This window comes from Bison bison, unplaced genomic scaffold, assembly GCF_000754665.1.
Source record: "Bison bison bison isolate TAMUID 2011002044 unplaced genomic scaffold, Bison_UMD1.0 scf7180017864388, whole genome shotgun sequence".
NCBI classification, from domain to species: domain Eukaryota; kingdom Metazoa; phylum Chordata; class Mammalia; order Artiodactyla; family Bovidae; genus Bison; species Bison bison.
The window spans coordinates 6,137,334-6,158,879 of NW_011494960.1; the positions used below are offsets into that span (position 1 = coordinate 6,137,334).

Below are 21,546 nucleotides of genomic sequence, written 5' to 3' on the forward strand. Positions count from 1 at the left end.
CCTGCCCGACCAGCCCAACCGAGCCCCCCAGGCGGGCCCGAAGCCCTGGGCTTCCTCCGGCCGCCTCTGCTGCCGCCCGCGCCTGATGCCTGTCGCCCGGGGCCGGAGTCCCGGGGCCGGAGCCGGCGGGGGGCGGCGACGGTCAACAATGGAGTGGAGCCGAGGCCGCCTGCCACCTGCCGCCCGCCCTCCTCTTTTCGGGGAGAGAGTTTGGAGCAGTCTGTGGGGCAGCATAGTTTTCTTCAACACAAGGAGGGGGTTGTACTTAAAACTCGGTCTTGGGCACCCCCTCCCCTCTTGTCCCAACGCTGGCTCTTCATTCGTATTCGCCCTTCCCTCCCGGCTTCCTGAGGTGGTGTCCTTTTCAGTTTGTATTCTTCACGCAGCTCAATAGCCCACCCCGCGGGAAATCGTAACTGTTGGTTGAATTGGCTCAATTATAAATAGAAACGTCCTGAGAAGCTCATTACTTCGGGTGAAATAGAATTCCATTACCATTCCAGAGTCTTTGATTGACTCAGAGTGACTCCCCTTTAATTGTATGCTGCTTATAAAGCCAGTTTATTTACTTTGAAATTTTTAATCTAAACAGTTCAAGACCGGTGTGGGTTTGTTTTTTGGTTTTTCTCCTTTTCTAAAAAAGTTGTATTTTTTAGTTGTATTTAAAGCCGTGAATTATTTTAACAACTGCTAAAAACATGGCATCTGATACCAGAGTGAATTTGGTGCTTTTTGGTTTGTTTGTTGCTTTGTGGTTTTTTTTTTCAGTTTATCAAAGCTAATTAATGGGAATAAGATGTATGTGAAATGGTTGAGAGTTGAATATTCTCCAGTTAAACAGGTTTAGCTTTAGATACTTTTGTCAAAATAAGAATGGTAGAAAGTGAAGTAGTTTAAAACAATTTTCAGTATTATTAAAACACATTATTATGTGTAAACTTATTTCTTTGAAAAATATACTTTTTTACCCAGTAAAATCATCCCTATAGTCTTTGATTGAAGAGCAAATAATCTCTAAGGAGAAATTAATGATCTTTGAAATAAAGCGAGCTACTCTTTGATTTTTCAAATCATATCTTCTAGGCTTCTGATTTTCTTTCTTTTTTCTAATTAAAATATAGTTGATTTTCTTTTGATAGAGTAAACTTATCTTTAATTGCAGAGAAAGTTTTAGGGAGCCTTAGAAAACTGTGGCCTGGATCTGTGATGTAGCATTTAATTTCTTGAAGTACATTATTTTATATACTGTGTAACTGAAGGGTGTCTGTTCCATACCATTTAAAAAAACCCTTTAATTGATTACATTGTCCTTAAAGTTTATTCCTTCATGTATGTATATCAAAGTATCTATATATAAGGACAAGAATATTCAAATACTGGTTTGGAATTGTAGAAACAAAAATTAAGTTTCCTAAACTTTCTATTGAGGAACCTGCCTTTGAAGACAGAGGCAAGATTTCTTTAAAAGATATTTTATACCTACACCTGCTATCTCCTCCCTCCATCCTCTATATCCTAAGAGCAAAAAAGGACATAGTTTGGTGGAAACCAGCTCAATACTGTAAAGCAATTATCCTTCAATTAAAAATAAATTTTTTTTATAAAAGACATAGAGCAGAGGTGGGAGAGAACATTTGTCTTTCATCTGGTTCTTGACCCAATACCTGAAAAATTGAGTCTCTTCCAAGTGGTGATGTCACTTCTGATTACTGGCATCTTTTCTGTCCAGCTTGTTAATAGATAGATATGTAGATATGTAGGAATAGTAAGTAAGATAATAGAACCTGTTTGTGGAGTTTTTTCCTTCTGGTGGAGGATTAGCTTCAGTTATCCTTTCAGTTGGATGTGGCCCAATGAAGGAATTGGTAGCCAGGACCTGGGACACATTGCTAGGGTGATGGTCCTTTACTCTTAATCTGACTGTGGGACTTCCATCACCCATCGTATTACTTTGGGCTACCTGCTTTGACATATATTTTTTGAAGTATAATTGACATACAACATTATATTATCTTTTTATATATTACTACAGTTATTTTTTTCCTTAGAGTAACTTTTAGCTTCCAACTTAAATATAGCTTTTAGTTTAACATCCTTTTCTGTCATCATCTTTGTAATTAAGAGAGGGTATATATATACTGTTGGTCCATCTTGCTTTACACAAATTATTCAGATTTTTCATACAGACAACTGTCTGTATTCTTTCATGCTGTATGTAATAGCATTCCTATCAGTGGAGTCACTGCCAACGAGTTAGGAGAGAGCTGATACATTAGCGATTGTAATGGACTTCACACTGTTTTATTAGATTCTAGGGATACAGTAATGAACAGATAGAAAACTCTATACCTGTGGAATTTAAATTCTCATGGAATAAACAACTCAGTAAGTTCATTAAATAGCATGTTGGAGGATGGTAAGTGCTTTGGAGAAAAGTAAAGCAAGAAAGGGTGATAGAGTTCTCAAATGTGAGGATAGGATAGGTTGCCGTTTTATAGAATAGTAAAGGAAGGCCTTCCTGAAGTCTGTTTGATCAGAAACCCTGAAAGCGGTGAGGAAGCAAACTGGAACAGTCTGGAGTAAGAACATTCCAGGAAGAAGGAAGAACAAGCTCAAGGGCCCTCTTGTCATGCATGATAGAGAAACAGCAAAGGGACCTAAAGGGGCTGGACTGGAGTGAGGAACGGGGAACAGTGCTGCTAAAGAAAGGAGTGGTAGATTTTGGAGGGTCCTGCAGGCCACTGTCAGCATTTGGGCATGTCCTTGCAGTGTGGTGGGGCTGTATTAACAGCATAGCTCAAGCTGCTGTACTGAGGCTAGACCGTAGAGGGTTCAGTAGGGATAGCCACCTCTAAAAAGGCTGTTGTATAATAATAACCTACGTGTGGCTATGAAGGTAGTGTGAAGTGATCAGATGCTGGAGATTTTTGAAGGTAGAACTAACAGGATTTTCTGACAGACTCGCTGTGGGTGTGTAGGAAACCAAGGCATCCAGGATAATGTTGAAGTGTTTGTGCTGAGCATCTAGAAGGATATGGATATGGAAGAATGTAAGAGAGGTAGAGGGAGAAGGCTATGGCACCCCACTCCAGCACTCTTGCCTGGAAAATCCCATGGACGGAGGAGCCTGGTAGGCTGCAGTCCATGGGGTTGCTAAGAGTCAGACACGACTGAGTGACTTTACTTTCACTTTTCACTTGCATGCGTTGGAGAAGGAAATGGCAACCCACTCCAGTGTTTTTGCCTGGAGAATCCCAGGGACGGGGAGCCTGGTGGGCTGCTGTCTGTGGGGTCGCACAGAGTCGGACACAACTGAAGCAACTTAGCGGTAGCAGCAAGAGGTATAGAATTGGGGGGAAGACGAAGGGTTCAATTTGATCATGTTATTTTTGACTTTCATTAGATATCTAAGTGGAGATATCAAATTGGATATACATGTCTGGAGTTCAGGAAAGTGGAATTTTTAAATTTGGAAGTTATCAGTGTATAAATGGTATTTTAAGCCGTGCATGGAGGTCAACACCTGAGTAAGGTTAGACAAAGAAGATCAAGGACTGAGCCCTGGGGCTCAATGAAATTAAGATCAAAGCTTAGGAGAAGAGAAAGAACCAGCAAAAACACTTGAGAAGGGGCAGACACAGAGAAGAGGAAAAAGAATGTCTTGTTTCTCCTTTTATTTTTGTTTAAAATGTCCAAGAGTCCGTCCTTTTCTGAGAGTTATTTCATCACTACAATATCATTTCTTCTTTCTTTGAAATATTTAACGCTGATTGTTTTTGAAGTTTTCTTCTGTTCCTTTCATTATTGTTATTCTTAAAAGTGAAAGTCGCTCAGTCCTGTCTGACTTTTTGCGACCCCATGGACTATACATTCCATGGAATTCTCCAGGCCAGGATACTGGATTGGGTAGCCTTTCCGTTCTCCAGGGGATGTTCCCAAGCCAGGGATAGAACCCAGGTCTCCCGCATTGCAGGGGGATTCTTTACCAGCTAAGCCACAAGGGAAGGCCAGTAATACTGGAGTGGGTAGCCTATTCCTTCTCCAGTGGATCTTCCCGACCCAGGAATCAAACCGGGGTCTCCTGCATTGCAGGCGGATACTTTACCAACTGAGCTGTCAGGGAACACCCATTTTTATTTTTAGTTCCTTCTTTTATGTTTGTTTAGGTCTGTGACATGCTTTTTGGAGACTTTCTTTTTGGAATAGCTGACTCTTCCTTTTTAAGAAGAGAAGCACTAAAAGCTGATTGAAAGCTTTGTGCGCGTGAGTGGAGCTTGTCAACTGAAGCTTCAGGGTGTTGTGAACGTATGGAGATTCCCATTTCCTGGTTTCCTAGGTTGCTCAGAGCTGTAAGCAAGGTTCGTAGGTTTCCTGGACTTGAGTGGCACAAGGCAGGGGTATGAGAATACAATACAGCACATGATACATTGGGAAAGAGTCGGTATTGACAGTAAATGCTGGGACGGGGAAAGACTGGTATGGGCTAAAGGGAAGTCTGGAACAGAATTCATTGATAGGGAAAGAGATGTCAGCTAGGTCTTTGAAGATTTGATTTGGTGGAAAGCATATTTTAAGTTGGAAAAAGAGCTAAAATGAAGGTAAAGGTTTGAAGAGGTGACAGAGAAAGCTACTGGGTTCTTTCAGTCTTTATTTAATTGTTATTGATTAGTCAGAACCATTATACTTTAAAGAAAAGTGCTATTAAGAAAATAGTTTTTAAAAAATTGAACTAGCAGTATAATTTGTGTGTTGGTTTTAAACTAAATACATTTTTAATTTTCCTTTTCAGTACAAATACAGAGACCTAACTGTACGTGAAACTGTTAACGTTATTAGTTTATACAAAGATCTCAAACCTGTATTGGATTCATATGGTAAGTTTATATATAAAAATATTAAGTTGTTGTTTTCTCTTTTTGTTAATAATTGTAGGTTTTCCATTTTCCTTTTAAGTCTGTTGGTTCTTTTCATTGTAGGACTGAGCCTTTACCTAAAAATGTGTTGGGGGGATAGGAAATTACAAGATCTAATAATACCATCTTATATTTGTTTAGTTATTTTAAGTTTTAAAATACTACTCTAACAAAAATGGTGCAAATTTAGACCTAGAAGTGATGTTATAGATAATATAGTCCATCATTTCCAGAAATATTATCCATAGTTGTGAAGAATGTTGCTTTGGGGGGTGGGGAGATGGAGGGGATTCTGTAGTTAAGTTTGAATACTTACAGGTTAAACAAAATTAAATGGGTTTCTTTGGAGCAAGATTTCTCAGAACCTTTAATATGTTTATGTATTTTGTCTTACCAAGAGGGGAGAGAAGATAATACATTGTTCAGTATATTCTAGAGTTAATTAGTGAACTGTTTTTTCTCTCTAGAGCATCTCTTTGTATTCTTAGGAACACATTTTGTAAAATTATATTCTAGACTATTCTTTTCATTTTATAGATGAAGAAAACACGTAAAAACTGTTGTCCTTAATTCTGGTGTAGGTGACGGTTTGTGTCCACTCTCTATTGAGATAAAATGAAGTTGTGATTTAAGTAAGAAATGACAATATTTAGAGGTGTTTTTTAATAGTCTTTTTGGCCCCACCGGTCCTAACATACTCTCTCCAATCCCGTCTCCTTGTGGACAAGGTACCAGGGCCCAGGGAAACCATGCTGCCTTGTGCCTGTAGAGAGGCCCCTGGCAGGGAGTGCAAGGAGCTGAAATTTGTAGCTGAGACTTGCTCTAAACTGTACTCACCCCAAGGGCTTTGTAAAAAGGATCCTGGTAGAGAGGTGGGAGGCAGCAGAGAGGGAATCGGCCCTGAATTTCCTGAGCGGTCATGAACCGGAAGTCCTCTCTCACACGAGGGCCCAGCTCTCCCTCCTGTCCACGTGCTGCACTGTGGTGTTTAGAGCTGCAAAAACTCATCTTTCCAAAGTTAGAGTTACTTTTAAAATGGCTTCTCTGGGGGAATAAAGTGACTAAGGCTAGAAAGTTATGGTAAGTGTGTAGTTTTTATTGAATACTGAAAGAATAAGTGATCAAAATTGACAAAGACTGCAGCCTCATTGAACAAATCTTATATAGCTTTGTGTGACTGGACCAAGTCTAAACCATTATCATCAACATGCTTTTAGAGTAAATATAATCCTAGAATTTAATGAAGTAGTCTTTTTAAAACACAAAATCAGAGTTAATTACCTCATAGGGTATAAGTGTCAATAGTAGATAAAAGAACTGAGGTCAACAGTATAGTTCTGTGTTCTTGCACTGTACATTATAGCCCTTTCCCATGTAGTACAGGGTTAATTCCAAATTGTTGCAAATAATAGCTGTCCATGGAATACAGATTATGTACCCTAGTTATTCAATCAATTATAGATAGGAAAACTTGTGTGATGTGAGAAATACTTGTATTAAAAGATGTCCATATTTGTGAAAATCTTTTTTCCTTTTTATTACTGTGGGATACTACATTGGGATTGAAAATGACAGTGAGTGGGAGTGAACATCTGAGAAATCTAAAATTTAATGTTATTAGGTTAATATTTGTGGAAGTGAAAGCATTAGTCGCTCAGTCGTGTCCCACTCTGCAGCCCTATGGACTGTAGTCCACCAGGCTCCTCTGTCCATGGAAGTCTCCAGGCAAGAATAATGAAATGGGTAGCCATTCCCTTTTCCAGGCGATCTTCCTGACCCAGGAATCAAACCCAGGTCTCCTGCATTGCAGGTGGATTCTTTATCATCTGAGCTACCAAGGCAGCAATTAATAGTGATTTTTAAGTAATCTTATAATCATGTTGGTTGAAGACCCAGAGCTCTTATTTATTGATACTATAGCATTCACATATATTTTCCCAAGTAATTCATAGTATCTTTACTCTTTCAAAAGCTGATTCCACTAAGTGAATCAACAAAAGATTATTTGTTATTGGACAAAATGTTTGAACATTAGCAGGTTTGTCCCTTTCAAGAGTAGTAATGCATTGTAGCCATTGTTTCTGAAAGAATAACTTACGTAAGAGTATCTGTCAAAATGCTTATTGATTAACTCAGTATTCTCACCTTTCAGTTTTTAATGATGGCAGTTCCAGGGAACTAATGAACCTTACTGGAACAATTCCTGTGCCTTATAGAGGTAAGTGTCTTATGTGATTTATGTTTCTAGCATAGATGCATTTTAATTCATACTTAGTTGCCAAAGAATTGTAAGTAAATTAAGCTTGCTTTCTCATGACTTTCATGATAATATAGACTTGCACTTCTAATTGAAGTTCATTTGCCAGCAGCACCTAATATTTTCGGCTTCCTTACAAAGCTTCCTTCCACCACCACCTTCCTTACAAAGATATATCAAGTATGTGCCTAGGAGCACTGGAGAGTTTTGTTTCAGAGAATCTTAGAACTAGAAAGGGATCTTGGCTGCCTCCTAGTTCAGCCTCCCACCCTATTCAAACTTACCTGACAATGGGAAGCTGTGTAATGTAGTGACTAAGATAGAGGCTTAACAGTCAGGGCAGAGTAGGGTTTTAGTTCTTGCTTTGTAATCAGTTAGCTTTGTGGTGAATCTTAGTCACTTCAGTTGTATCTGACTCTGCGACCCCGTGGACCATGGCCCTCCAGGGTCCTCTGGGATTCTCCAGGCAAGAATACTAGAGTGGGTTGCCATTTCCTTCTCCAGTGATAAAGTATGAAGTGAGTGAAGTCGCTCAGTCGTGTCCGACTCTTTGCAACCCCATGGACGGTAGCCTACCAGGCTCCTCCATCCATGGGATTCTCCAGGCAAGAGTACTGGAGTGGGTTGCCATTGCCTTCTCCAAGCTTTGTGGTAGTGGTCATCTATAATCTATAGCATTTGTATAATGGTCCTAACTCAAAGAATAATTAATTTGTAATAATATATATTGTAAAGGACTTAGCTCAGAGACTGGTATATAATAAAGAGGTACCAAAATTAGCTATTATCTATGGTTGTAATGTTAATGAAGGATAATTACATCTCTTAGCCAGTCAGCCACCCTTTGCTAAAATACTTAAAGCGATAATGGAGCATTCAGCTTCATAAGCAGCTGTTCTGTTTTTGTTGGTTGTTTCTTGTGACTAGTTAAGGCCTGTAACCTACCCACTGATCTTATATAGTACCTGCTATGCGTAGGGGTTAAGGGCTAGGGATATAAACGTGAACAAAAGATGTACTGTCTCTGGAAGAACATACACAAATAAAGGAAATGGGGAATAAATAGATATTTATACTATTCTATACCTGCTATAGAATAATAAAATATATGCTGTGAGATTATAGAGGAGAACAGGAACATACAGGAAGGTCATCCAAGAAATGATGTTCAAACTTAATATTAGGGATGAGTCAACCATTCAGAGGGAAAAAACACTTGGGCATCAGCATTTCATAGAGCAAGTATGAGTAAAATGCAGGATAGCTGACTTTGCCTTTACCCCAGGAAGTAAGCTCTGGTGAGGAAATAGGTATGAGTGAGAGTAGGAGGCAGAAAACTCGTATAGACATAATTAAAAGCATTATTTTTTCTTCCAGTTTTATTGAGATATAATTGATAATAGCATTGATAAGTTTAAGGTATACAGTGAAATGATTTGATTTCATACATCAAAAAATGATTACCACAGTAAGTTTAGTAAACATCCATCATGTCTTACAGATACAATTAGAGAAATAGAAAAAAAATATTTTCCTCTTGTGATGTGTACTCTCAACTTTCATATATAACATAAAGCAGTGTTCATGGCATTTATCATGTGGTACATTACTTTCCTAGTACTTATTTTATGATCTGGAAGTTTGTACCTTTTGATACCTTCCTATAATTCACCCTTCCCCCCAGCCCTCACCTCTGATAACCACAAATCTGATCTCTTTTTCTATGTTTGCTTATTTGTGCGTGTATGAAGGATAATTCACCTATAACACTATGTTAGTTTTTGTTACACAACACAGTGATTTTATATTTTTGTGCATTTCAAAGTGATCATTGTGATAAGTCTTGTTACCATCTGTCACCATACAAATCATTACATAATTATTGACTTTCCCCTCACTATACATTTTCATACCCATGATTCATTTATTCTGCAGCTGGAAGTTTGTACCTCTTGATCTCCTTCACTTATTTCTCCCTCCCCACTTTTCTCCCGTCTGGCAACTGCCTATTTGTTCTCTGGATCTATGAATCTGTTTCTGTTTAGTTTTGTTTGTTCATTTGTTTTGTTTTTTCAATTCCACTTGTAAGTGAGGCCATACTTTATTTGTCTTTCTCTGTTTGACTTATTTCAGTTAACATAATACCCTCTGGGTCCATCCATGTTGTCACAAGTGGCAAGATTTCGTTCTTTTTTATGGCTCAGTATTACTTCATTGTGTATCTGTATACCACATCTTTATCCATTCATCTATTAGTAGGTACTTAGGGTGCTTCCATATCTTGGCTATTGTAACTAATGTTGCAGCTTTCCAAATTAGTATTTTAATTTTCTTCAGATAAATACTCAGAAGTAGAATTGCCGAATCGTATTTTGTTCTGTTTTTCTGTTTTTCCTTTTTGAGGAATCTCCATACTGTTTTCCACGGTGGCTGCACCAGTTTGTATTCCCACAACAGTGCACAAGGGTTCCCTTTTTTATGTGCATTTTATCTAAACTAAACCTCTGTTCCCTCACCGTTTTTTTATATGGCATAGTTCTTAAGCCTGAGTAATTCTGGAGAAAGCATCATTTTCACAAAGCAAAGAATTCTAGGTGGTGGAAATAAAGTTATGTTTCATGTATTAAGATGTACCCTTGTGGGGGTTGGGGGGGGTCATTGTAGAAGTACTTTTGAATAAAAAAATAAACCCACAGTCCTATCACTGATTTTTTTCAAGTGAAATGTGTATATACATACTTTTACGAAGTACCACTGTTTCTAAGAAGGGGACATATATCTGAATTGTTGGGTGATTCAGATGATTGCTTGGGACATTGGGCTTTGAGCTTGGTAGGAAAAGTCTTTGATTTATGTTCAGTATATTAACTCTATTGGATCCTTTGAAACACTGTTCATTTTGACTATATGTAGGCAGATTTCTCAACTGAGAGAGATTCTATTTCATAAAGCAAAGAGAAGGAGATGACATCATTGATTTTGAAACTACCTCTGAAAAGCCATTCATTGGTCAGGCTGTTACCAATAGTTACCATCTGTTTGACATTTGGGTTAGGTTTTACACAGTCTGACTTTTGGCATGGGAGTTTCAAGTCCAGTGTATATCCCTTTCTGGTAGAATGCCATTGTCTCTGGTCTTTCCAGGAAATTTTAGTAACTGAAGTGACAGAAGTCAAATAATAAAGAATGGCTTGAACCAAAAGATAATTTGTGAATAATATGTTTACAGCTGTAAGCTCACACTGGTAGAGTAGTGATCAGTTAACTCCTTAATCCAGCTCTTGTATTTTACAAACTGAAGATTTGAGAAATTGATCTTAAACAGACTTTGAAGCATAAACTATTTGTTGTGATTTTTTTCTTTTAAAGTATTGCTTAGTTGTAGCTCTTTCTTGCTTACCTACTAAACCATTAGAGTAACTGAAGTTTCTCTTTCTCTTTCAGGTAATACATACAATATTCCAATCTGCCTGTGGCTGCTGGACACATATCCGTATAATCCCCCTATCTGTTTCGTTAAGCCTACTAGCTCAATGACTATTAAAACAGGAAAGCATGTGGATGCTAATGGGAAGATATATCTTCCTTATCTACATGAATGGAAGCACGTAAGTATTAATGGTGTTCTGTGAATTTGTTGTATTGTATATTTTGTTCACTAGCATCTACTTTACATTAACATTCAAGGAGGATAAATTCATTTAAGATCACTAATCACTGAGCTTGAAAAAGGCTCTTTGAAAGAAACATGTCTTGTATTTTTATAGAGCTTGGTAGTTACAGAATACGTGTAGTCACTATTTTGTTTGCTTGAGTTGAACCTTTAAGAATAGATAGAATTCACATATGGGGAATACATTTTAAAAAGTAGTATTCTTTGGCATGTATTTGTGAAACTGTTCAAATCTCATTACTCAAAGTGTTCCAGTCAAGAAGTAATAGGAAGAAACTTTTGATGGTTTAGCTCTGACAATTTCTATCCAAAATATTGCTAAAAAAGCCAAACAAAGTAGAACCAACATCTGTGGAATGCTTTGCAGAACTGTGAGACAATTAGGGCTTGAAGGGCCAAGATCCTATGAAGAAGGAAACTGCAAAAAGATCAATAAACCTTCTGCCAGTTTTCCCTAGGAGTATTTACTGATTCTTGGTGCAAGGTGAGAGGCTGAGAATCTGGGCGGAAGGCCTTAACTAGAGGCAAAGACTGCAAAGTTTCTAACAGTCTCCTAGAGCTCAAAAGACAACAGTTGTTGCTCTGTCTGCTAGGTACCCAGTATTTTAGGAGCCAAGAATTTAGGAGAAAAGGAAGCTACAAAGAAGGGAGCCAGATATAATCTGAGTTTCCCACTCAAGACATTTGCAGAATTCCTAAATTTCAAAGACACGATGTTAAAAAAGCTAAGCAGAGAGCCTCTGAAAAACACAGCCAAGTTCTCAGCAGTCTTAGGTTGTGGGAGCAGTAGGAGTTCGAAACCTTATCAAGGAGGATGAGAGAAGTCGCTCAGTCGTGTCCAACTCTTTACAACCCTATGGACTGTAGCCTACTGGGCTCCTCCATCCATGGGATTTTCCAGGCAAGAATACTGGAGTGGGTTGCCATTTCCTTCTCCAGGGGAAGTTCCTGACCCAGGGACCAAACCCAGGTCTCCTGCATTGTAGGTAGACACTTTACTGTCTGAGTCACAAGGGATGGGTAGAAGTAAATACCCTAAATTCTTAGTTGGCATGCTGGAGGAACACACCCTGTGAGTGAGAACTCAGGGCAGAATGAGCCCTGTAAAACTCCAGCCTTGAATCAGCTCAGCCCCTGACTATATTAAGGTGATTTTCCACACTTATCTGCCAGCGGTAAGATAAAGTGAACTTTGGCTGGAGGAAGATAGTATATAGAACCTGTGTAATTATTCATGAACAGTGTCAAGCATACAATATAAAATTATCAAGTACATCAAGAGATAGGGCATAGAGTGGGGGAAAAAGACACTAGAAACAGGCACTACCCTCAGGTAACCCAGTTATCAGACAGAGACTTGAAAATGATTATGACTAATGTGTTCAAGGTGGAGAACTATATTAGGTATAATTATATTAAAAATGAACCAAATAGAAATCTTAGAACTGAAAAATAGAATAATAGAGATTTTAAAAAATAAAAAAACTAAAATTTAAAAAAACTCAATAGGTGGGTTAGTAGCAGATTGGACTCAGCAGAATAGAGAATCAATGAACTGGCATATGAATACTTTATATTTTTAATGCTAGAGACCTAGAAATAAGCCTTACAAAAGATGTACACATCTATTACAGAGAAAATTTTAAATTTTATTGAAAGACACTGAAGAAGACTTAAGTCGAAAGAAAGAAAACCTTACTCATGGATTGGAAGATTCAGTATTATATAGACTCTTCAGTTTGTAGTATATCTACAAACTGAACTGTTCTCCTAAGAGAAGCTTTTGTTTCTTTGTGCATTTGTTAATTTTGTGAACTTGATAAGCTGAATCTAAAATTTATATGGAAATGCAAAAGATTGAGAATACCCAAGAAGAATAAGATGGAAAGGACTTGCCCTATAGATATCAAAATGTCTTTTAAAAAACTAGTAATTAAGATGGCTTGGAATTGTCAGAGAAGTATTCAAATGGATAGATGGAACATAATAAATAACCCAGAAAAAAAGATCCACTGTGCAGGCATATGTTGGAGACATTGCAGACTTGATTCCAGACCATAGCAATAAAGTGAATATTGCAATAAAACGAGTCCCATGAATTGCATGGTTTCCCAATGCATATAAAAGTTATGTTTACACTGTGCTGTAGTTTCTGAAGTGTGCAATAGTGTTAGGTCAAAAAAACCAATGTTGATACCTTCATTAAAAAAAAAAAAAACTATTGTATACTATAACAAACCATAATAGAATATGAAAAAGAATATGTATAATTGAATCACATTGCTATACAGCAGAACTTAACAGAACAATGTAAATCCAGTATACTTCAAAAAAGTTTTTAAAAAATATTTTAATATTGTTAAAAAATGTTAACTATTATCTGACAACACAGGGTTGCAACAAACCTTCAATTTGTAAAAATTGCAGTATCTGCAAAACACAGTAAAGCTAAGCACAGAAAAAAAAAAAAAGTTATGCCTAAGTATAAACACTTAATGTATAACAGTGATGGTATAGAAGATTACTGGGAATAAGATTAAGAACTTCAGTAGTGGAGTTGGGACAAATTCCTATTTGTATCGTATACAAAAATTAATTTCAGATAGATTGTGAAAAGCAGAAAAGTAAAACTTAATATAGGAGACTGCCTTCATGATCTGGTAATAGGTGGGGTTTTTTTTAAAGAAGACGCAAAACTTTTACTATAAAGGAAAAGACTAAATTTTACCTTGAGTTTATGCAAATTAAGGACTTCTGTTCATCAAACACACATTAAAAAGTGTGAAAAGACTAACCATAAACTGAAAGAATATACTTATCACCTACAGTATAATATCCAGAACATAAAAATAACTTTGGGAATTATAAAAAGAAGGAAGCCCAATAGAAAAATAGATGAAACTATTGGATAAGTATTTCACAAAAAATCCTAATGGCCAATAAATATATATATAGAAAGATTTTAATCCTGCTAGTGGAGAGGGAAATATATAATAATTTAAAATCATGAGATACCATTACATGTCCATTAAATTTTCACTCCCAGTTGACCATACCAAGAGTTAGAGAGGATGTGGAACAAAGAGAACTCTTAGGCCTGCTGATGGAGGTTTACACGGCTGCTCGAGATCAGTTTGGCTTCACCTGGTAACGTTAGCTGTAAGTGCCCGAGCCCCGTGTCCTAGCAGTTCTACGCCTTGGTTCTGCTTTACACTAGAGCAGCGTTTCTCAACGTCAGTGCTGCTGGCGTTGTGAGCTGGGGGTTGGATAATTCTTTACTGTAGAAAGGCTGTCCTGTTCATTACAGGATATAGGATCCCTGCCCGTTATCCGCAAGATGCCAGTAGCATGGCACAGTTGTGACAACTGTAAATGTCTCTGCTGCTGCTAAGTCACTTCAGTCGTGTCCGACTCTGTGGGACCCCATAGATGGCAGCCCACCAGGCTCCCCCATCCCTGGGATTCTCCAGGCAAGAACACTGGAGTGGGTAGACATTTCTAATATTCATTAGGAGGCTAAAATAGCACCCCTAGTTGAAAACCACTGCACAAGAGTAAACCTTGCACATATATACTAGGAAACATAGCAAGAATGTTCATGACAACATAAATAGTCCATATGACTGTTAGCAGTATAGAAGCATGAATAAAGAAGTTGTATATTCACTTAGTAGAATACCATACAGTGATCAAAATGAATTTATAATTATATTCTTGAGCAAGAATGTATCTTACAAACATTGCTGAAATAAGTCTGAATAGAATACACAGTTTGATTTAATTCATATGAAGTTCAGAAATAGGAAAAATTAAACATACTGTTTAGAAAATTGTTTATAAGATATACTATGTTTAAAGAAAAGAATGATTATCCACTAAGTCAGAAAAGTGGGTAACTATAGATAGATGGGAATGCAGTCCAGAACTTATAAGTTACTGGCAATCTTCTGCTTCATAACTTGGATGATGGCTACAAAAATATTTCCTTTATGGTTTCTCTTTAAAGTTACATTTGTTTTATACTTTTATCTATGTATGATATATTCCGCAGACCTAACAAGACATAACAGTAGCTAACTTTGGCATGGTATTCAAGGTTATATCATGGAAGATCCTGATTTTTAGCTACAAATTTTGTCCTTTAATAAGCAGTTGGGAGTCATTTTAGATGTTTGAACAAGAGTAGGGTATTAACTACAGTGATTATCAGGTATAATATCTAAAGTGCACTAGATAAATAAATTAATTAGTTTTCTGACTGAAAAATCACTAGTTGCTCTAAAGCATTCTAGAGACTTAACACTAGAAATTTCTTGCCCACACAATAGTCCACTGGGAGTGTTCCTTGCTGGCAGCCAGCTTTCCTTCACTAGAGCTTCAGGCGCCAGGCTCTTTCCAGTTTGTGGTGCCACCACCTTCCAGGGCTTCAGAGTCCTCTGCATCAACGAAGACAAGCAAGGAGGGACTAGTGAAGGACTGCCTTCCTTATGCACCTTGGCTTAGAAGTTAAATCTCTTCTGCTTATGGTCCGTTAGTAAAATCTAGTTGCAAGAGAGACTGGAAAATGCAGTTACTGCATAAACAACTGATTCTCAGCAACAACTCTGTATTAGGGGCGAGGAGCATGAACTTCTATAGAAAATCCTCTCGATCATAGCAAAGAAATAAAACTAGAAGCCACACAGAAGGCTGTTGCAGGAGTCTAGCATACAGAAGATGAATGAGGGCTGCTGTCATTTATCTTGATCTTACCAATTGCTTATTAATCTTAATTCTGAACATATATACTGCTTGGAATGTAAAATTAACCTTTTTATTGTTTTCTGGAAAAGCAAACAGAAAGGGAGAGGGAAGGAAGCAGTTTTGCTCTTTGCAGGTTTTCAATAGGAAAGCAGTTTTATAAAGATATGTTTCAGTTGACCTTTAGGCATTTGAGCTAAAATAAACTAATATTCTTGCTATTTTTTTTGGTATCCTTCCTGTATTATTCTGAATTAGTCATTTGTCATTCTGAAATATTAATGACCTGTTGCTTTATAATAGGCCTGGAAGTAGATATAAACAATTCATTTTCCTTCCTTCAAGAACTAACATGAAAGGAATGGTATGATAATTAAAATAAACCTTATCTTGACAAAATGATGGTTATGAGACTGTATAAATGAAGTAGTTATTCATACTACAACATGAGTGAGCCTTTGAAATTAATATGCTAAGTGAAAAAAGTCAGACACATATTATTCCATTTATATGAAATATTCAGAGTAGGCAATCCATTGACAAAATAGATTAGTGGTTACCAGGGGCTGGAGGGAGGGGGAAATTGGAAGTGATCACTAATAGGTACAGATTTCTTTTGAGGATGATGGCAGTGTTCTGAATTAGATAGTGATGATAGGGGGAAAAAACCCACTGAACTGTATACCTTTAGATGGTAAATTTTATGCTATATCTCAGTTTTTAAGTTGCATGATTTTAAAATCATTTTATGAGTTAGTTTGGGAGTTTTCTTGGACTAAAAGTAAGAGATTAAATTTTGTGGTTCTTAACAGCAACCCCACACACACACCAGCCATGATCTCTAGCCCACTCTCTTCAGTGCTACACAGATACTTTACATGCTTGCTCCCAGCCTCAGCGTGTAAGTTCACAGACATACATAAGAAAGATATTGGACTAGTGAGAATCAGTAAGTTTTCATAAGAAGCTTTCTGAAATGTTATCTGTTGTCATTGACCATATTTGGGACAGAAGTAAACAAAATTGATGCTTAGGAAAGTTGAAAACAGGTAGTAAATTCTTCTGTTAGGAGAAGGAAAGTTATGAAGATGGTTAGCTGATCAAGATCATTGAGTAATCCTTCAGAACTTGATGAACTCATGAATAAAGTATATGGGATGAGCTACACACAAAATATAGTAAGGGGTGGAAACGGGATCATCAGATAAGTCAGTTTGAACGACTTTGCCTAGCATAGTTTGTCTTAAATTAGTGATCAGTAGATATTTGAGAAAAAAGTTTAGCAGCCTTTATGGGATACAGCACTCTCTTTGTAACTATGGTATTAGAAGGAAAGATCCTTTAACAATTTGTATCTTCTGTACAACAATCTAGTAATTTCTAAGATGGAGTCTACTTATAATTTAAGAAATTCCAGTACTATCTTTAATAAAAATTAGTTGAGGAACATGTGTTTTCAAAGGCCTTAAATAATATTTGTGACTAGTGCTTACATCTGTACCTAAATTTGTACCAGAATCCTTAATTTGTTCTCTGGAAATATAATAAATCTTGGTTAGCTGTATGGAGTCACATGAAGAACACTACTATCTGAATTTTGCAGTATAGTGCTTTTGCTAGTGCTGGTTTTCTATACATAAAACAGCAGCCTTGCTACACATAAATAATAAGAAATCACATAGCTCTCTGTTAATTAAATGTAATTTTCACATTTGGAGTCCTACAAAGAAAATTGTGGAGCTAAGTTGAAAACAGATAACTAGCCAGACATTTCCTGTTTACCAAAAATTAAATCTGTAACTGCCTTAAATTTGTTTTCCATTTTTAGCCACAGTCAGACTTGTTGGGGCTTATTCAAGTCATGATCGTGGTGTTTGGAGATGAACCTCCGGTCTTCTCTCGTCCTACTGTTTCAGCATCCTATCCACCATACCAGGCAACAGGGCCACCAAATAGTAAGTAGAATTGAGATTTGATTTTCAAACTCATATAAACTAAAGAAAACAGAAAATCTTGTAAAAGAATTTTTTTTTTAATGACTTCCCTTTGCTTTTTTAGCTTATCAAGTTAGTGGATTTTTTGGAGGTATTCTGAGGCCCCACATCTGCATGTACAGATTCCCAACAAAGACTGGCATTTGGGCTTTCGTTTGTGGGTAGAAATCTAACTATGGGTGTGCTGGATTCCAAAATGGAGGAGAAAGAATGCTGGAATAGAGCTGGAATTTTTTTTTTAATTATGCATGCCATGGAATAGCTTTATTTGATCAATTTGGAGGCAGATACAACTTGAAAGGCAATCTGACCTCTCCTTTTCTTTGCAACTCCAGGATCAGTGTTGTAGATAATAATTATAAAATCAACTATATCATTCATGTTCAGCTATTCTGGGTATACACAATGACCTTCTAGCTCTCAGCTTTCTTCTCTTGAGTACAGCCAATTCATTTTACTTTGAGTCCAGGGGATGGGGCATGGAGTCAGTATCAATTCTCCCCTAATTGGTGTACATTATCTCTATTATTTCTGGTATTTTTTTTTAAATAATTCTTACTGATACTTTAAAATCACCATAGATAATTGAGAGTTGGTTGTACTTGTTTTGATTTTACTAAACCTGTTTACTGTGTTTTGAGCTGTGGTTTGTTTGTTTTAACAGACTTTGTTTACTATTATAATTAACCAAATTTATTTGTCTTATAAGTTAGATTACATAAACTTTCATTTTCCTTCTGCTGAAAATTATCCTCTTCCTCTTTAATTCATTCTATCTTGAGTAGCATCTTGACTCACAAGCTGAATGGGAATCTAAGAGAATTTCCTGAATCCTATTCCTTCCCTACTTTCCCAGAAAAAGTTTGGTTGTAGCATTTTGTAGCTCCTTTAATAAAGTAGATTCTAGGGATTCTTTTGGTCCAGAAATTTGTTTTCATCTTAATAAATTCTGTTGATTTTAATATACAAGATTAATCTTGCCCATCTAAGTTTGAAATGCCAAATATTTCCTAGCTCATCATTCATATTTATTTGCTCAAATAACACAGCCAGTGACCACTTAACGATAAAGGTAAGAAAGTTAGTCTCCTACGCAACATGTTTTTCCTAAATTTCTTCTAGTTTTATATTAACATTGGAAGTGCAGCACTCTAGAAAGAGAGCTCACTAAATAGATTACTGTTACAGTTCCATTTTGTACTCACTCACTGTAAATCACTAAACAGTCTAGAGCTAATATATGTGAATTACTCAGAGACCAACTTACTGTCTACCCATTACAGTTTCAATACTTTTTATACATTTAAATAATATTCTTTATTATTAGGTATGACTGCAAAGAAATGAAGGTCTAAATTCTGTCCTACACATAGACATCAAGGAATAGCCCACAAATTTGGATCCATACTTAAACAAATACGATCTTCTAGTTGAAAAATTATGTACTTCTATTATTATTATCATCATTATCTTTAAATATTTTTGATCTTTGGTAGAAGTCACACCAAAAAAGTGTGCTATGGCCAAACCTCATTTTTTTGACAGTAATAGTCAACACTTAATCAGTGGTAACTGTGAGACACAGCTAAACACTTCGTATTAGTTCTTATTTAATCCTTATATATGTTATGCTTATTTGTATTCCATTTTATTTTAGCCCTGAAATTATTTCATCTCATTATCTGCTTCCTTATCAGTCTTGGACTCAGATAACTTTTGTTGTTAACCAAAATCAAAATTTGAAGAGTTTGGTCAAATTAATAGCTTTGCAGAACCTTAGAAAAGGAAAATTACTTATGATTATGAGAAAATTGCTTATAATGGTGAAATGTTGTTTATATGTGTGCGAGAGAAACTAACGTGGAGAGAGAAACTAGTAAGTGACTGTACGTGTTGCTGATACCTAACAGTGGCTGGCCTCATCATTTGATGTTCATAAAGATCAACCGTGTTTTGACCCGGGAAGAAGAAATATTTTATGAGATTTAGCAGTTGTTACATTTTGGAAGGTGTTTTCCCTTTCTGAAATAGCATTAAACATCATCCTTAGCTTCATTTTTCTTAAGAAAAAATTTACTTCTGACACCTATAGATTCAACTTAACAAGAACACTATGAACACTGATACTTGGAGATGTAAGCTCAGCAACTCTGATAAAGACTTTAAGGCCTGTAGTCAGAGCCCAGCAAGCTTTTCCCATCTACTTGCATTATGTACTCCAAAAATTTATTTCTCGAAGGTTCTGCCTCTCTTCAAGCCTTTGTGTACTATTCATCTACTCGATCACTCTTCTTTACCACCATGTCCTATGTTGAAATTAGCTACCTCCTATACGGTCCCGTATATAACACTCTGTACTCACCCTGTCATAACAACTTGTCCCTCTGTATTGATATTCCTTTGTTTATCTCATAAGACTATAAGCAGCTTGAGTCCAGGAAGTCTTTTTTTTTTCAATCTGATACCTTTCATAGGAAGGCACTAAAATATTTATTGATTGAATTAATAGCTAATTCATCATTATATTCAGTGAGAAAAATTTCACTGAGGATAATTTGATTCTCAGACAAGTCATTTCCAGTTAAGGCTGAAATTCTCTTTTTCTTCTTCAGTGTTGGTTAGCTTCTTGGCACCACTGACTAGCTTCTATATCATTAGTGTTCTCTTTAAAATGTATATAAAACATTCTTTAAGCATACTAGCTTTGAACCCCTTAGTATTCCCCCTTAGTATTTCCAAGCTTTTGTTTGTTTTGTTTTAACTAATTGAGGTGAGTATAAGTTTTGTGTAGGACTTCTTAATAGTAATCTGAAGTCTTTTAAAATCTTCACTCAAGCCAACAAAACCAACTGTGCTAATTGGTCAACATAATCTTGTAAGAAATATCAAAAGATATCTTAGATATAATAAAGAGGTCACTTTGTAAGAAGCTGACCTTAGACCCCTTCCTCCAAATTCCAAACTGAATTGACTCCTGTCTCTCAGATTGTAGGCTCCTTTAGGCTTAAAGAGCTAACCAAGTTGACCTGTTGGCCAGTTATTCCTTGTTGGGATTGTCATGTGTGTTGTCATAACTCATGTTTAATGCTTTTAGAATTATGTGATTTGAAGATATTTATTAGCTGTAGTAAAGAACTAATACGGATGGAGTGTTTGTTTTTTTGGCAAGATTTGAATTCTTTACCTGTATGAAATTTTGCTGTGGTTTGATGGTGATGTAAGTCTTATTTAATAATCTGTATATCCAGGACTGTGCATATTATTTTAAAATGTTAAAATTTATTTTTAGCTTCCTACATGCCAGGCATGCCAAGTGGGATTTCTGCATACCCATCCGGGTACCCTCCCAATCCCAGGTAATGAAAAAATATCTTTTGAATAATTGTTTTAGAAATTCTGTTAGATCTAGAATAAAATAATGGGTGCTAACTAGGGCATTAAAGTAAATTTGGTTGCAATTTAATGGAAGGTAAAACTCAGTTTATTGGTGAAATTTTATGGTATGTACATAGTTGAACAGGAGTTTTTTCCATTCTAAGGAAATGCAGCTCTATTCTGTTTACAGAGAGAAAAGGAATGGGAAATGACGATAATCTTGATTAGTTTTGGACCTTGAAATCTTTGCTTCTTTACTTTTGAGAACGCTGTATATCCATTGTAAATAGCTGAAAGGTTAGTGGAATACTAATTATGATGAATTCAGCCATGGAGAAAAATATTTTAATATCCTTTTTAAAAAACTGACCTTTTCTGTAAACTATAGGGAATGAATTAATAGTTCATATGATGGGTTCACTCTTGTCCCCATGATATTTATTTATTCAGTTCATAGACTACTCTTTATTCAGTTTATTGCCAACCTTTATTACCCATATGATGATAATATTATAGAAGTAAATTAATAGTAAAATCAGTCTGTGAATAATACATGTGAGAAAAATCAGTAAGAAATAATTATTAACCCATGTT

The 21,546-nt window shown here is 36.4% G+C and overlaps 1 protein-coding gene across 1 annotated transcript in view; it reads left to right on the top strand.

Annotated features, from left to right (window-relative positions):
* Window positions 1–4,592: 4,592 nt before the first annotated feature.
* TSG101 (tumor susceptibility 101) overlaps window positions 4,593–21,546 on the top strand; it is a 36,957-nt gene continuing 20,003 nt past the window's right edge. The window contains exons 1-6 of the mRNA XM_010858474.1: window positions 4,593–4,598; window positions 4,790–4,874; window positions 7,066–7,131; window positions 10,615–10,778; window positions 17,412–17,538; window positions 20,867–20,933. Of these exons, the coding sequence (XP_010856776.1) occupies window positions 4,593–4,598; window positions 4,790–4,874; window positions 7,066–7,131; window positions 10,615–10,778; window positions 17,412–17,538; window positions 20,867–20,933 (515 nt within the window). The remainder of the gene's footprint in view (window positions 4,599–4,789; window positions 4,875–7,065; window positions 7,132–10,614; window positions 10,779–17,411; window positions 17,539–20,866; window positions 20,934–21,546) is intronic.